General features: G+C 43.3%; 1 protein-coding gene across 2 annotated transcripts; it reads left to right on the top strand.

Annotated features, from left to right (window-relative positions):
- Window positions 1–823: 823 nt before the first annotated feature.
- On the top strand, window positions 824–15,718 carry LOC117439373 (solute carrier organic anion transporter family member 1C1-like). Of its 2 annotated transcripts, none has more exons than XM_071201804.1 (15): window positions 824–915; window positions 1,464–1,599; window positions 2,727–2,829; window positions 2,963–3,095; window positions 3,183–3,304; window positions 9,443–9,589; window positions 9,715–9,813; window positions 10,422–10,655; window positions 10,775–10,939; window positions 11,802–11,997; window positions 12,133–12,298; window positions 12,897–13,081; window positions 13,408–13,472; window positions 13,820–13,937; window positions 14,063–15,718. In XM_071201804.1, exons 2-15 carry the CDS (start codon window positions 1,498–1,500, stop codon window positions 14,586–14,588), a joined length of 2,361 nt encoding a protein of 786 aa, XP_071057905.1. In that variant the 5' UTR covers window positions 824–915; window positions 1,464–1,497; the 3' UTR covers window positions 14,589–15,718. The 2 variants fall into 2 exon arrangements, with proteins under 2 accessions (XP_071057905.1, XP_033931174.1); XM_034075283.2 differs by having other exon boundaries at window positions 2,688–2,829; window positions 14,063–15,717.
- Window positions 15,719–16,227: the final 509 nt, after the last annotated feature.

Genomic DNA, 16,227 nt, shown 5'->3' with positions numbered 1-16,227 from the left:
GTGCTCTAAAATGATATTTATAAATAACTATTATCATTATTATAAGCAAGACAATAAATGGCAAAGATATGTTGAAAATAAACGTATTTAAGATACATTCATAACTAACGTAACGTGGAAGAAAATATGCTTCTAGAAGATATGTAGAAAATAAACGTATTTGAGATACGAACGTAATGTGGGAGAAAATACGTTTCTAGAAGATATGTAGAAAATAAACGTATTTGAGATACGTTCATAACAAACGTAACGTGGGAGAAAATACGTTTCTAGAAGATATGTAGAAAATAAACGTATTTGAGATACGTTCATAACAAACGTAACGTGGGAGAAAATGTTTCTAGCTAAACGTAATTGAGAATGCAGTTCAGTTCTGTGGGAACGTAATTTTTAGGAGACAGGGTTGTCTTGTTGGTGTCCCCCTCCTGGACTGGTTGGCATGTGTGTGGAATAAAAATGTGAGAGGCCTTTTGTCCCGCTGGTTTCACTAGCTGCTCTGCCCTCACACAGGAGAATAGGGCAGTTTGGCTAGACACATGGCTGCTTCAAGAGGAAGAGCAGAAGAAGAAGAGGAGACTCCGGCCTGGAGATGCACTAGCTATTTTATCAAACTTCCTCAGTAGTTGCCTTGCAGTGATTTGTTATCTGAAATTTGAAATTTGAATTATTCTGATAAGGGCTCTCTGTCTAAGATCAGACGGGAGTATTAAAAACTAGGCTAAACCTGAGGGGGATTACTGCAGTTGTGAAGTGAAACCCCTCCTGGTTAGTTGTGGTACTTTATTACAGGTTTCCTGCCTTCTCACTTGTTCAACAAGAGGAATCAGTTCGACACCATTTTCCCTCTCTGACATGGATTCAACCCGCAGCTCCTGACGTTTACTGAGCTGAGAGAAGACGTTTTGGTTTACTCAGGTATGGTACAGCTGCTCTGTTTTCACTTTGCTGATTCAGAGATGCATTTTAATATCATACACTCCTAATTGAAGTAAATAATAATAATAAGTATTTTTTAAACTTTCTTTTTTAAATATTACATTGTCATTTTAAGGCGCCCTTGTGACAATCTTTGACAGAATATTTCTAGCTTTGATACATTAGTATGCAATCGATTACTGATAGAAAAAGATTGTTAAAGTATTTGATACTCTTTATTATGATGTGAACCACAAATATATCTAATTATACCAGAGTTGTATGTAATGAGTGTGTAAAAGTATGACATTTTGGGAAATATTCGTTCTAATGTTTAAGAGTCTAATGAGATTATTGATAACGTTAACCTGCAACTCTCAGTCAGAGAAGAAAACTAGCTTTTTCCCCCAAAATGTTAAACTATTATTTTAGTTCTACCCTCAACTTTGCTACTAGATGTAACATAAGCAGTTACAAAATGGGTAAATGAATGAGTGAAGACACTTTTGACCTACTTTTCTTTGATCTATCTATTGTTTGCACTGCAGTGGCCAGCAGAGGTCTGCCAAGCATTGATTGTAGATGGAGGAAGCAGGAGATGACCTAGGTCAGATGGCCAGCCAGCAGGCTCTGTGTGACGCTGATCAGAAGACCAGGAAACGCCCTGGCATCTCCACTCTCAAGGTACTGAAGCTATCAAAAGCAGAAAAGCAGAAAGGGATATTTGTTCTGCAGCCAGGTAAAACATAGAAAACAGAGATGTAGGCACATGCAGGTACAAAAAACACAAGACAATACATAAATACATCAACAGGAAACCACAAGTGAAAAACGAAACACCATGTGTTTGTTATTTTGAGCATTCAAACCTCAGTTAATGTCCAAAACAGTTGTATAAATAGTGGAAAGATGGATGGATCAATGCTTACAATCTGAGACACATCATCATCATGGTCATTTGAGTATTTTAAGGGATAAGCTTCCCCAAAAAGTACCTAAAATCAAGCCAAGAGATGATCTCGATGATGTTTTCAAAAATCTTGCCAGGCCACATTTGTCTCTCAGCATATTAACTTCTGTCAAACACTTCAGTATCAGTCCTGAGATCAGCATTGCCTGATTGCAGCACTACATCAGCATGAATGAAGCATTTCTCCCAAAACACATCAATAATTTGACTCCATACTTTTTCATTCTTCTTAGCTCAGTAGATGTAAAGCTGAAAGGCAACTTTTTAGAATCCCTATCAACAAAACTCAGCCAAAAACATTGAAATATACACACTGTTTTATGAGATCTACCCAAGGTTTTTAAGAGAATTCACAGACCAAGCCAAATCAGGCTTACACTGGAAGTGAAAACCTCTGTACAACATAATACATTTCAGCAAAACATACAGGAGAATTTCAGTAATCCCAGATGGGAATTAACTTATAATAAAGCGACTCCAGGGTGCCCACACAGAGAGTAAAGCCTCTGGAGGCTGTTATGAAGAAGGAAGAAACTATTAAGCTGTTTTAGTTTGTTGACTTTTGTTAAAGTGGCTATAATAATTAGACTTATGATAACTATGTATATATATATATATATATATAGGTTTAAACACATTAGTTGATTGTTTACCTGGAGTAGCATAGCATTAACATTAGGAAAATGAAAGTAGATGTAGCATGAAAGCTTAATATGTATTTGATATTGACAGAAAACGTTTTATTCACAGCTTGATTAAAAATGTGTAATAATGGACTTTTTTGATGACTTGTGTTTTCCAGTGGTTTATTGTGGCATTATCCTTCGCCTGCTTCTCCAAGGCTCTGACAGGAACATACATGAAGAGCTCCCTCACTCAGATCGAGCGACGTTTCGACCTCTCCAGCACGCACGTTGGACTCATAGATGGGAGTTTTGAGATGGGTCAGTCTATCTTCTGATTTAACCCTTCATCTTTTGAGCATCTGATCTCTTACATTCCTGACTCTTCTTTCAGATAGATACTTTAGCTCATGATTCTCGAAATGTGCTCTTGGTTCCTGTTTCTTGGAGGTAGGCAACTTGCTGTTTCTCGCTGCCGTCAGCTATTTTGGGGCCAAGCTACATCGGCCCAGACTAATCGCTGTGGGCTGTTTCATCATGGCTGTAGGGTCCTTTCTCACCGGCCTGACACACTTCTTCATGGGACGGTAAATGCCAACAGCCTACTTTTTAGCAAAACAAAACTTGGTGAAAAAATACCTTTGAATCCTGTTTTATATCTCATTGTTTCACAGCTACACATACAACACAGCCATTCAGGTTTTCCACAATGATAGTGTAAGAATTGCTACCTGTGCGGATCCATTGGCAACAGAGGTACCTGAAATTCAGATTCGTTCTAAAGGAGACGACAAAGGTAAGATTGCTGAATTACAACCTAATGGTCACATGGATGTGTTTATGAACACTATATGGCAAACCTCTACATTACTGTTAAGATCTGTCTGTGTTGGTGTCTTGTCTAGATCTGTCTGTGGTTTTCTGTCGTTAGTTTCCCTGGTGTGTCTGATTACCCGATTGTGTTCACCTGTGGCCCCTGTGTTTTCTCCTCCCTCCTCACCTGTGTCTTGTTTGTGTGATTAGTCTTGTGTGTATTTAAGTTCTGGTTTTTCTGTCTGTCTTTGTCGGTTCGTCTTGTGTATTGATGTGGTCTGCGGTGAGTGTTCTGTTCTGTGTTTGTTAATAGTTAGACTTGTAATAAAGGAGCTATTTTTTGTCACATTAATCTGCATTTGGGTCCTGCTTCCTGCACACACCATAACATTATGAACCGACCAAATATGGACCCAGCGGATTCAGCTTTTTTGATGCTTCAGGCGGACCGTCTTGGGTGCTCTCTGGAGTAAAATTTGTATACGTGGAATGACGCCTCATCTATACGGGGTATAGTGGCTGCTTTGAAGGAGGCACGCCAGGAGGTTGCTCAGGAGTTTGTTGCCTGAGTGGCTACAACTTTTTACCAGTGGTCCTGGAAACTTTTCTCAAGCCTCTAACCCTTTCCTGGGGTCTGACTTCTGTACTGGTAGAGGTCCACGGTGTCTCCAAGGGGCCTGTAGGAAACGCAGGGCCAGGATTCCATCCCGTGCCCCAGCAGCCATGGTTTCGGCTCCAGAGCCGGCCCATACAGCCATGTTTCCGGCTTCAGAACCGGACCTTACAGCCATGTTTCCAGCTTCAGAACCGGACCTTACAGCCATGATTCTGGCTTCAATTCCGGCTACAGAGCCGGCCCATTCAGCCATGTTTCCGGTTCCAGAACCGGACCTTACAGCCATGTTTCCGGCTCCAGAACCGGACCTTACAGCCATGTTTCCGGCTCCAGAACCGGACCTTACAGCCATGATTCTGGCTTCAATTCCGGCCCCCGCAGCCATGGTTCCAGACCCAGCTCTTGCCCCAGCTGCCATAGTCCCTTCTCTGGTTCCCTCTCTAGTCTCTTCTCGAGTTCCCCCTCTAGTCCCTTCCCAAGTCCCTTCCCAAGTCCCTTCCCAAGTCCCTTCCCTAGTCCCTCCTCTAGTCCCCTCTCCAGTTCCCTCTCGAGTCCCCTCTCGAGTCCCCTCTCAAGTCCCTTCTCGAGTCACCTCTTGAGTTCCATCTCTAGTCCCTACTCAAGTCCCTCCTCTAGTCAATTCCCTAGTACCATCTCTAGTCCCTTCCCAAGTCCCTTCCCTAGTCCCTCCTCAGGTCACTTCTCTAGTCCCATCTCCAGTTTCCTCTCAAGTCCCATCTCGGGTCCCCTCTCTAGTCAATTCCCTAGTCCCATCTCTAGTCCCTCCTCTAGTCACTTCTCGAGTCCCCTCTCGAGTTCCCTCTCGAGTTCCCTCCTCTAGTCCCTCCTCTAGTCCCTCCTTTAGTCCCTGCTCTAGTCCCTCCTTTAGTCCCTCCTCTAGTCCCCTCTCTAGTCCCTCCTCGAGTCCCCCTCGCAAGTTCCCTCTCGAGTTCCCTCCTCTAGTCCCTGCTTTAGTCCCTCCTCTAGTCCCTCCTCTAGTCCCCTCTCTAGTCCCTCCTCGAGTCCCCTCTCTAGTTCCCCTCTCAAGTCCCCTCTCGAGTTCCCTTCTCTAGTTCCTCCTCTAGTCCCTCCTCTAGTTCCTCCTCTAGTCTCTCCTCTAGTCCCCTCTGGAGTTCCCTCTCTAGTTCCCCTCTCGAGTCACGTCTCAAGTCCCTACCCAATGTCCTGGTCCGTTGGAGGTTCCGCTGGGGGTCCTGCCAACTCCATGTCCTGTCCCGTTGGAGGCCCCGTCGACTACTCCTCTGCCGGGGGTCCTACCAATCGTATGTCTGTCCCGTTGGAGGTCCCGCCGTCTACTCTCCTGCCAGGGGTCCTGCCAGCTCCTTGTCCTGTCTCGTTGGAGGTCCCGCCGACTACTCTCCTGCCGGGGGTCCTGCCAACCCTTTGTCCTGTCCCGTTGGAGGTCCTGCCGTCTACTCTCCTGCCGGGGGTCCTGCCAGCTCCTTGTCCTGTCTCGTTGGAGGTCCTGCCAACTACTCTCCTGCCGGGGGTCCTGCCAACCCTTTGTCCTGTGCCGTTGGAGGCCCCGCCGACTACTCTCCTGCCGGGGGTCCTGCCAACCTCGAGCCCGGCCCCCCGAGAGCCCGGCCCCCTGAGAGCCGCCGTCTTCGCCCTCGAGCCCAGCCCCCTGAGAGCCGCCGTCTTCGCTCTCGAGCCCTGCCCCCTGACTCTTCCTGCCACTGCCTTCACCCCTCCATAACCCCCTTTTCAAACTCTGCCTTGCCCCCGGGCCATCCACCCGAGACCCCTTCCGGGTCCTCCGCTGTGCCCCTGGGCTGTCAGCCCAAGCCCGTCCTCCAGACCCCCTCCACCCACCCTGTTGGCCCTAGTTCTGTGTCCCTCCTCCTCTGGATGTAGGAAGGGCCAGATCCATTCGCAGCATGGTACGCAAGTACCAGTGTCTTGAAGTGGATTCTAGCAGTTACTGGAAGCCAGTGGAGGGAGCGGAGGAGCGGAGTGGTGTGGGAACATTTAGGAAGGTTGAAGACCAGACGAGCCGCTGTATTCTGGATGAGCTGCAGAGGTCGGATGGCACATGCAGGTAGACCAGCCAGGAGGGAGTTGCAGTAGTCTAGGCGTGAGGTGACGAGAGCCTGGACCAGAAGCTGCGTCGCTTTCTGGGTCAGCTGGGGACGTATCTTCCTGATGTTGTAAAGCGTGTATCTGCAGCAACGGGTTGTAGCAGCGATGTTTGCAGTGAAGGACAGGTTGTTATCTAGGGTCACACCCAGATTCCTTGCAGTCTGGGTCGGGGAAACAACAGAGGTGCCGATGTTGATAGTCAGGTCAAGAGTGGGACAATCTATTCCCGGAAGGAAAAGCAGTTCAGTCTTGTCAAAGTTGAGCTTGAGGTGATGAGCGGACATCCACTGAGAGATGTCAGCTAGACAAGCAGAGATGCGTGCGACGACCTGGGTTTCTGAGCGGGGAAAGGACAGAATTAATTGGGTGTTGTCAGCGTAGCAGTGGTATGAAAAACCATGCGGGCTAATGACAGATCCGAGCGAGTTTGTGTACAGGGAGAAGAGGAGGGGACCAAGAACAGAGCCCTGAGAGACCCCTGTAGTTAATTGACAAGGGTCGGACTCGGACCCTCTCCAAGTTACCCTGTAGGTACGGTCTTTGAGGTATGAGGTGATGAGGGAAAGTGCAGAGCCTGAAACTCCAAGTTCTTGGAGAGTGCGAAGGAGGATCTGATGGTTCACCGTGTCGAATGCAGCAGACGGGTCCAAAAGGATGATGACAGAGGAGAGGGATGCTGCTTTGGCAGTGTGCAGTTCCTCAGTGACAGCAATGAGAGCAGTTTCTGTGGAGTGACCTGCCTTGAAACCAGACTGGTGCGGATCCAGAAGGTTGTTCTGATGGAGATAACAGGAGAGTTGTCTAAAGACAGCGCGTTCAAGTGTTTTAGACAGGAACGGGAGGAGAGAGACAGGCCTGTAGTTTATAACATCAGACGGGTTGAGAGTGGGTTTCTTTAGGAGAGGGTTTACTCTTGCCTCCTTGAGACTGTTTGGAAAGTGACCAGAAGTTAGAGAAGTGTTGATGAAATGGGTGAGAAACGGTAGAATATCAGGAGCGATAGTCTGAAAGAGGTTTGAAGGGATAGGGTCCAGAGGACAGGTGGTAGGGCGGGCAGAGGTAATGAGGGTAAGAACCTCACTTGGCGAGAGAGGGGAAAAGGAGGTTAGTGTGCGGGTGGAAGGAGGGTCTGGTGACCCAGCAGTGAGTAAAGGGGAGTCAGAAAAAGAAGAGTGAATATCATCAACCTTTTTTCAAAGTGGTTAACAAAGGCACTTGACAGAAGGGAGGAGGAAGAAGGGGCTTTGGGAGGGTCCAAGAGGGTGGAGAAGATGGGAAATAGTTTTTTTAGGATTGGAATAGGAAGATTGGATCTTGGAAAGTGCTTTTTGCCTGAGAGATCGAAGCAGAGAAAGAGGAGAGCCTGATAGGTTAGGAGGTCGTCGCGGTGTTTGGATTTCCACCGTTTCCGCTCTGCTGCCCTAAGGACGGTTCTATTAGCACGCAGTGCGTCATTTAGCCAGGGAGCAGGAGGGGACTGACGAGCCTGCCGAGATGTGAGAGGACAGAGAGAGTCCAGAGAGGATGAGAGAGTAGAGAGGAGAGTTTCTGCAGCAGAGTTTGGAGGCAGGAGTTGGAACGAGTCAGAGGAAGGGAGGGCTGAGAGCACCGAGGAGGCAAAGGTAGAGGGGGAGAGGGAACGGAGGTTACGGCGGACAGGTGCAGGATGAGAAGAGATTAGTTTGTTATGTTTGGAAAGGGGTAGAGAGAATGAAATCAGAAGTGATCAGATGTGTGGAGCGGGTTTACAGAGAGGTTAGAAGTAGTGCAGTTCCTTGAGAATATGAGATCAAGCACATTGCCACCTTTATGAGTTGGTGGGGACGGAGACAGTGAGAAAGCAAAGGCGGTTAACAGAGATGTTAGTCTATCTTCCCCGTCTGGAGGTTGAAGTCTCCGAGAAGTACAGCGGGAGGACCAGTTTCAGGGATGTGTGAGAGGAGATTATCTAATTCCTCCAAGAAGTCCCCCAAGGCGCCTGGTGGACGGAAGAGAACAACAATGGTTAATTGTATAGGATGGGTTACTGTGACGGCATGGAATTCAAAGGTGGAAGGAGTGAAGTTAGGTAGCTTGAAGAGGGAAAAGCTCCATTTGGGAGAGAGCAGGAGACCAGTGCCACCTCCTCTGCCAGTGGGTCTGGGTGTATTGGAGAAGGAATATGCTGTGGAGAGAGCTGCTGAGGTGGATGTGTTGAATGGAGAAATTAAGCTATACTAGTTGCCGCTGCTATCGTCATTGAACAAGAAACCAGAACAGTAGCAGGAACACAGAGACGGCCTTAACATGAAACCTGGTTAGAAAACCTTTGCAACTCACTGGCTTTCTTTCAACCATCCATGGAATGCACTGATCCTGCTCTGACCTTCAAAGCCACTCACTTCCTGTGCCGTCTACATACTGCACATAGTCACTGCACTGATCCATTGGATGTGGACTGCAAGGGGCAATGCAAATAAGAGCTGAAAACCAGCCGAATAAACGCCATCGTAGGTTAAAAAATAAATAGTGATAATTTTGGAGGCGAGGCCGAGTATAATAATGGAAAAAAACTAAATGTATGACAAAAAAATATATATTTTCTGAAATGGTACACTTTAAAAATGATTAAGTTCCTCTCAAAATAGTGGGTTTTCTTTGACCTATTTACCCCTTTAATTTCAGAAAAAGTCTGTGTTTTCAATGTTCCTTCTTGATGTGCGATTGTAAACTTGTTTTTATATTGTACTGTAATATGTTTTCCTACCAACAAAGGCCCTCATATGCCGTCATGCTGAATGCTGGAAAGAGAAACAGAAAAATAATATGTTGGGCTATCAGGTCTCATAGCATCATTCAAAAGGCAGACATCTGTCCTATTTATGGAAATAAAGAAATCTAGGATACGTATTTTGTTATTGTATTTTGTTGTATATTTTGAGTAACTTCTCCTATTCTACTCGATTCTATTTTCTCTGAGATGGGCTGCAGCTGAGATGTTGCTTTAGTCTTTCTATTGTTGAATCATGATTCATTCTTCTATTAACAATAGCAGATCATAAACCCACAGACGGCAACGTACTGATCCTGTTCAGAAGTATTTACAAAGGAACACAATAGAATAGATATATATGGAATATGAAAATCACATACAATGCAGTGCTACACAAGCTTAAAGCCACACACAGATATTGAATTTCATTGTATTTGATTTTCTCAATAACACAAGAGCTTTGGATACACGTACACCAAAGTCTTCTTTTAGAAGCAAAAATATCATGACAATCTGTCAAAAGTTCTTGTAAATACACACACATACACACACACATTCACAGCAATGATGTTTTTTTTGCCATGCAAAATCTCAAAAACCATCTTTGTGACATAATTCATATAATGCTTTCTTATTGTGTCTTCATGAAGCCTGTGTGAGAGAGTCTGGTTCCCACATGTGGATCTATGTGTTTCTGGGGAACGCTCTGCGGGGGATCGGAGAAACCCCGGTTACCCCTTTAGGCATCTCTTACATCGACGACTTTGCTAAAGCAGAGAACTCACCCTTCTATATAGGTAAGAAATACATCTTCATCTTGATTTTCAATTGGGGTTTGAAATGGTGATAAAATATGTCCATTTCTTTACACCTTCACATAGTTTGAAGTTGTTTCCTAATCATGTGCATCCTTTAAACACAGCTTGTCTTCAGACCATAACTCTCCTGGGCCCCATGTTTGGTTTCCTCCTGGGCTCCTACTGTGCCAAACTGTATGTTGACATTGGCTATGTTGATATGGGTAAGTGTAATGCATTTGCTTTGCATGTATCATCAGTTATAGTTAGCTTCCACTCTAAATGCTAATATTAGCTTGATTAGCTAGCCACCGCTAACTAAATCTGCAATGGTTATTCCTCATTTCAGTAGCCTATTGCCAGATTTAGAATAATTGTTGTATTTTTAAACAGGTAATCAGATTTGGTGTAGGATATTTTTTTGTTGAATGTGTCTTGCGAGTGCGGCTTTCGTTCAATATGTATTTCCTTAAAATGCGTAAATGTTTACCATTTGCTAAGCTAGTTAGCCACCTAGCAAAGCGTGTAGAAAGTCTGAACTTGGTTTATGCTAAGAAAGTTGTTGTCTAAAATTCATAATTTGAATTATAAGTTAGTTTCTTTGGTTTGTCAGAACAGATTAGTGAGTGTCTCTTTGAACTAATTTATTTGTCAAACAAAGACAATCAGTCCACCTAACAAGTGTGACAAGTATCCTACCCCTGAAATAAAATTGGGTTTCCACTATTTTCACTTCACCCAAGGAAAGTAACTAACTAGTAAGTCATTTGTAAGAAGTAAAGAATTAAACTTCCTGCTCCTGCTCACTCAAATGCTCTTTTCTGGCACCCAGAAAGTGTGACCATCACCCCTAAAGATGCCCGCTGGGTGGGGGCCTGGTGGTTGGGCTTCATGGTGTCCTCCGTCCTCCTGCTCCTCTCCAGCATTCCCTTCTGGTTCCTGCCCCGCATGCTGCCGAAGCAGGAGGGAGATAAAGGCAAGCTGACTTCCTCACGTGAGACAATAGAGGTGACAAAGGATGCCTCCAACAACAATCACGCCATCAAGCTGACTGACATCGCCAAAGGTTGAGAGAATTCTTGTATACTTTTAATACTACATTTCAAATTGGTATTCTTCAGAATGGTAGTATGTGTGCAGGTATATGGTCTTTGCTTGTGTTTTTTAAAATATGTATTTCAACAGGGTTTCTCCCCTCGCTGAAGCGCCTGTTGGGAACTCCTGCCTACTTCCTGCTCCTTTGTGGGAGCATCCTGAAGTTCAACTCCTTCATTGGCCTGTTCACCTTCAAGGCCAAATACATGGAACAGCAGTTTGGACAGTCTGCCTCCAGAGCCAACTTCCTCATAGGTAAAACAAAAAGAAAATGTGTATATTTAGATGCTATCTGTAGATAAACTCTCATATGTACATCTCTGCTCTTCCCACAAGGGATTTTTGCTGATTAATGTCAAACATAAGATTTATGGGTTAGCAGTAAATGCTAAAGTGTAGTCTAACAGTAACAAGTGGAGCAGTTGGAGAAGTTGTTGTTTTGACAAAAGCAAATCATGACAAAGTGCAAGGAACAGCTGTAGCAAACAAATAATGCCACCACTAAAGATTGTTGCTCTGCTAATGACATGAATAATTGTTTCCAGATCCAGTCAATACATTGTTTTTCACCGTTTGAGTCAGACTCTTTCAAAATATCTTCTTTTGAAATCCGACTTGACAAATGGCACCACCTACTGCTCACCTCAATGCACATCTCTTAAAATCGCATACTGGTGGGTTTGAAAAACAATTAATGTGCCGAATAAAAATAAATTATACATTTGGATGAAAACCTGGCTAGTGTCTTTAGATAAAGTTCAAGAGTCTGATATGAAGAGACTTGCTTCTTTAGGAGGCTCCACACCACTCTGGAGAAGAGTAAAACATTGCAGGAGTCATTGTTTGATTCAATCTGGCTTTGTAAGAAAAGGAGCAACAGGAACATTGTTGATCCGTCATTGTTGTAGTCGTGTGGGATATTAACACTTGCTAAGAAAAGCATCAACATAACCGGTGACGTCATGAAGTGGCTCTGGTTTGGTCTGTGGAAAAGCACACTGTTTCTTAAGTTGTTTACAAAGTTAAACAAATAGTTTGAACCAAGCAGCACAGAAGTAGAACAGAACTACATTCAGTGGATAAGGGAAACCAGTGTCCAGTGTGGTTTTTCTTCTAGGTGTGTTGAACCTGCCGGCGGTGGCTTTAGGGATCTTCCTGGGAGGGCTGCTGATGAAGCGGTATAAACTGAGCCTGGTGTCAGGAGCTCAGATGTCCTTTGCCACCTCCTTCCTCGCCTACCTCCTCCTGCTGCTACAGTTCGGCACCAAGTGTGACAACATCCCCATGGCTGGGCTCACCATCTCATACAACGGGTCAGTGCTGAGGGTATATAAAGACGATCAGGAACCAAAATGATGGACCCTAGGAACTATTTTTACTGCCTCAAGTTACTATTCAGATTTTATTTGCAGCTAATATATAAAATATAAACCCTCTTTGCCCATCAGGACGCAGGGTATATCATCTGACAGAAGCATGCTGTTCTCAGAGTGTAACAGAGACTGTTCCTGTTCAGCAGAGGAGTGGGACCCTGTGTGCTCAGACAGCGGCATCACCTACATTTCTCCCTGTATGGCAGGCTGCATTGGCTCCAGTGGTCACGGCAAGAACACAGTAGGGATGCACAAAGGGAAATTATCCTTTTTCTTCTTTAAAAAAAAAAAGTATTACTGCCATCTCCCAAGACTAATTCCACAGAAAAACAACTCAGCAGCCACACCAAGATCTCTCCCATTTCATCCTCTCTAATTCTCCTCTATCTACGTATGTGAAATATTTACTTTATCAAACCACTTACAATATAACTTTCTCAGTTACCAACTATATTCTATTTATTTGACATTTTAAACTCATATTATTTTATTATTGTCCTAAATTAATAAGTGTTTGACAATAGTAAGGTCCCATACGTCAGCATTTTTTTACTTTATCCCATTTTTCACCTATTTTAATGATATTATAAAACACTTTTACAAAAGTTTATTGTATGTCTTAACAGCAACAGGCAGTTTATTCAGCAAAATATCCAATGTGTTTCCATCCAAGGTCACGCAATGTCTGTTACAAAATGCTCAAAGGTCCTTTTATCGCCCTTGAGAGTGACTGAAATGTATGATACATTTTATTTGCATACATTTTTCTGTTCTTCAAATTATAAATACATGGTTTCCAGTAAGTCATCACGCTTCATCTCAGTGTCTCTCTCTCCCAGGTCTTTCACAACTGCAGCTGTGTGTCCGCCTCCTTCCCGGCCGGCAGCAGCACGTCAGTGCGGCTGGGTCAGTGTCCTCATGCTAAAGACTGCAGCCGGAGTTTCACGTCCTACATGGCTGTGTCCGTCCTCAGCTACTTCATCAACTCTCTGGGAGCCACGCCTGGCTACATGGTCATCATACGGTCGGTGCACCCATTTCAGAGCAGGGAATCATGATAATAGGGGAAATAAGTGCTACTGCATAATTTGTATGATTTGAGTCTACGTAAGCCTTCTAATTATAGCTTCATATTTTTCATTCAGACACCGTCAGCAGCCAAACCCTATTAAACTGTGCAATTCAGAATTCATCTCTTAGTAATGCTGATACACCAATAAACACGTTATATATTGCAGTACTATACGCATATTTTTACTTTTACTATTAGGCTATTTGTTTGTTTTTTGTGTTATATATATTTCTGTGCATGTAAATGGTCTGCAATTTGGTGTTGTTTTGTAATTTCAGATGCATCTCACCAGAGCTCAAATCCCTTGCGCTGGGTATCCAGGCCTTGGTAACAAGGACTCTGGGTAAGATTTATTTTTTTAAGAATTTCTTACTTTAAAATTCAGACTTATCTCCTTAAATCTCCTGTGGGTAATGTCCACAGTATTGACATTTACATGTCTAATGTGTAATATGTAATTGTAAAGCGCTTTGAGCACCTGTAAAAGCGCTCTAATTAAAAAATGTAATCCATTATTATTATTATTATTATTAAAAAACATTTGTACATTTTTTGAAAAAATCAATCTCTTCTCTGACAAATAAAAGGTTTTTCTAGTTTGTGTGTGGCAGTCAAACTAAGATGGGAAATGTGAAAAAAGCACAGAATATTTCACTCTGACTCTCACTTTGGGCATTACCTTCTCCGTAGGTGGACTTCCTGCACCTGTGTACTTCGGGGCCCTGATTGATTCCACTTGCCTAAAGTGGTCGGTCAAAAAGTGTGGGGGCAGGGGAGCATGTCGCTTGTATGACTCTAATATGTACAGGTACGCCAAACAAGGAAATAGAATGGGATTAATTTACAAATGGTTGTTTCTTCAATACCAATGCAATAAATATTTCTTCCCTTTACTACCTTTTAATTTAGTCCATCTTCTCTCACTATCTTCAGGACGATCTTCCTGGGTCTGCTCACGTGTCTCAGCGGTTCTTCCTACTTCTTCATTATCGCCGTCATCGTCCTCCTCAGACGACAGTTTAAGAAACCAGAGCGAGAAGCAGAGACACGGAAAACGAAACCTGTAAAGAAAAAGTATCTTGAACTTCAAGAAGCGTACAACACCACGGTGGATCAGCCCAAAAAAAAACGTCAAGCTCCCAAATTCTGGGTAAGAGTCACAACAGAATTGGAGGAGGGTGACAGAAAGGAACAGCTGCTCGATGGCAGACTCAACTCCACAAATATCACCCAGGAGAGGCAACAGCTCACACCCCTGACAGACATCACTGTTGAGTTCACTCCTCCTTTAAGTGAGGAAGTAACGATAGAGATGCACCAGCTGGAGTCAGAAGAGAACCTAAGAGACAAGGTTTGTGTGGAGAATAAAGCACAGGGGGACCAATTCACAGAGGACAATAAGTTAGAAACAAAGAAACTGATGGACCACAAAACTGAGGTGTGGTCTCATACAAACTGAAACTGATCTAGATATGTTTCTTGAATTAGGCTCAAAGTTTACTTGGATTTTCAAGCGGAAATCGATGTTTCACCTTCTACGCTACCAGTATTTCTTTGCCCTCTTTTATGACAGTATAGAGCTGTTATAACACTTAGCCCTGAAGAGGAAATGGGCTACCAATGATACCATGCTCACAACACTCAAAACATTGACTTCTAAATGCACATGATGCCTGGACTGAAAAACCTCACAGAGAAAACATACTGGCTAAAATGGATGTTTTTCTTTTTATGAGATAAATGTCAATACCAACATGCTAAAGAAAGTTATGTTCCTTTGTCAGAATGTGTGACTTAAAGAGGCCCAATTTTGTTTTGGGGGGCTTTCGCCTTTTATGTACTGGGATTTTGTGCATGTAAATGGTCTGTGAATATTAAAATCCCAAAGTTCCCTCCAGAGGGAGTTTCTCTCCCACACACTCCCCCCCCCTGCTTGAAAAATGAAGACCTTTCTGAACAGTAGAGAAGGTAAACGTGTCATCGTAGAGGCACAACATATGAACCTGTAAATGAACATAATACGTCATCTTTATCAAATAATTCAAACACACGGTATGTCATAGTAAATTAAAAGCAGAACAATTATTTGAAATATGCTAAAAGGTTCTGTGAAGCGAAGACGAACTACATATTAGTGCAAATTAATTTAGAGCAGATATCAATGTGAGCAATGTGTTATTAGTCAGACAAACAACAAACCACCAGCAGTTAATGAATGACCAGGAGTCATTCATTAACTGTCCTTTTTTCCCCCAGTACAGCTAGGTGTTGATGACGTTAACATGTATTTATTTGTGTCTGTGGATGAATCAGACACAAACTAACTACGTGTGTCACTAATATTTGATAGATATTACGCAACATCTCTGTTTTTATAATCTGATTATGTAATCTGGTTATTCTGTTACTTACTACCTAAAACTGTTTGTACGCAGGTATTGCACATACATCTGAGTGTCTATCATTAAAGTAGAGTGGACACATCCCCAGTTGACAATAATAAACATGCATAGTCATTATCAGAGGTTACAGCACTTTTACCTTTTCTGGCACTGGCTACCTATCGGCTAATTATTCCCCAGGGACTCTTGACCCCTCTCATGTCCTGCAGGAATACTAATAGAGCAACACTGAGCTCTTACTTCCTAGCCCAAATCCATGTCTTTCTTTCCGTGACCTGAGAAATAAATTGAGATGCCACCCATGTCTGCCTAAAATGCCAACGAAATCCAAGTGACAAGAAAGGAGAGTGATACAAGAAACACGTTTCCCCAGACTTTAGCCTTTAAAAATAGACATATAATCCTACATATACACCAACCCCTTAATTTATCTCACTTTCTCTACTTTTATACATGTAATTTATTTCAAGATTATGCACATTAACCTTTCTAAACTCCCTTCTCGAATCCACTGGAGTAGTTAAATATTTAATAGGTCAATTAGATATTAAATTAGTTTGCTGACGACATGGTGCATTAGCAGGCATTGGAAATAATATGTACACTCAATCAACTTTGATTATGCTGTACGTGAAAACTATATAATCCATGTTAAAGTAGAACAATTATCTTGTCCCCATGTTTTTGTCTGCAGTT

The sequence above is a fragment of the Pseudochaenichthys georgianus genome, chromosome 23 (genome assembly GCF_902827115.2).
Source record: "Pseudochaenichthys georgianus chromosome 23, fPseGeo1.2, whole genome shotgun sequence".
Classification (NCBI taxonomy): Eukaryota; Metazoa; Chordata; class Actinopteri; order Perciformes; family Channichthyidae; genus Pseudochaenichthys; species Pseudochaenichthys georgianus.
This window is presented reverse-complemented; position numbering and strand designations above follow the sequence as displayed.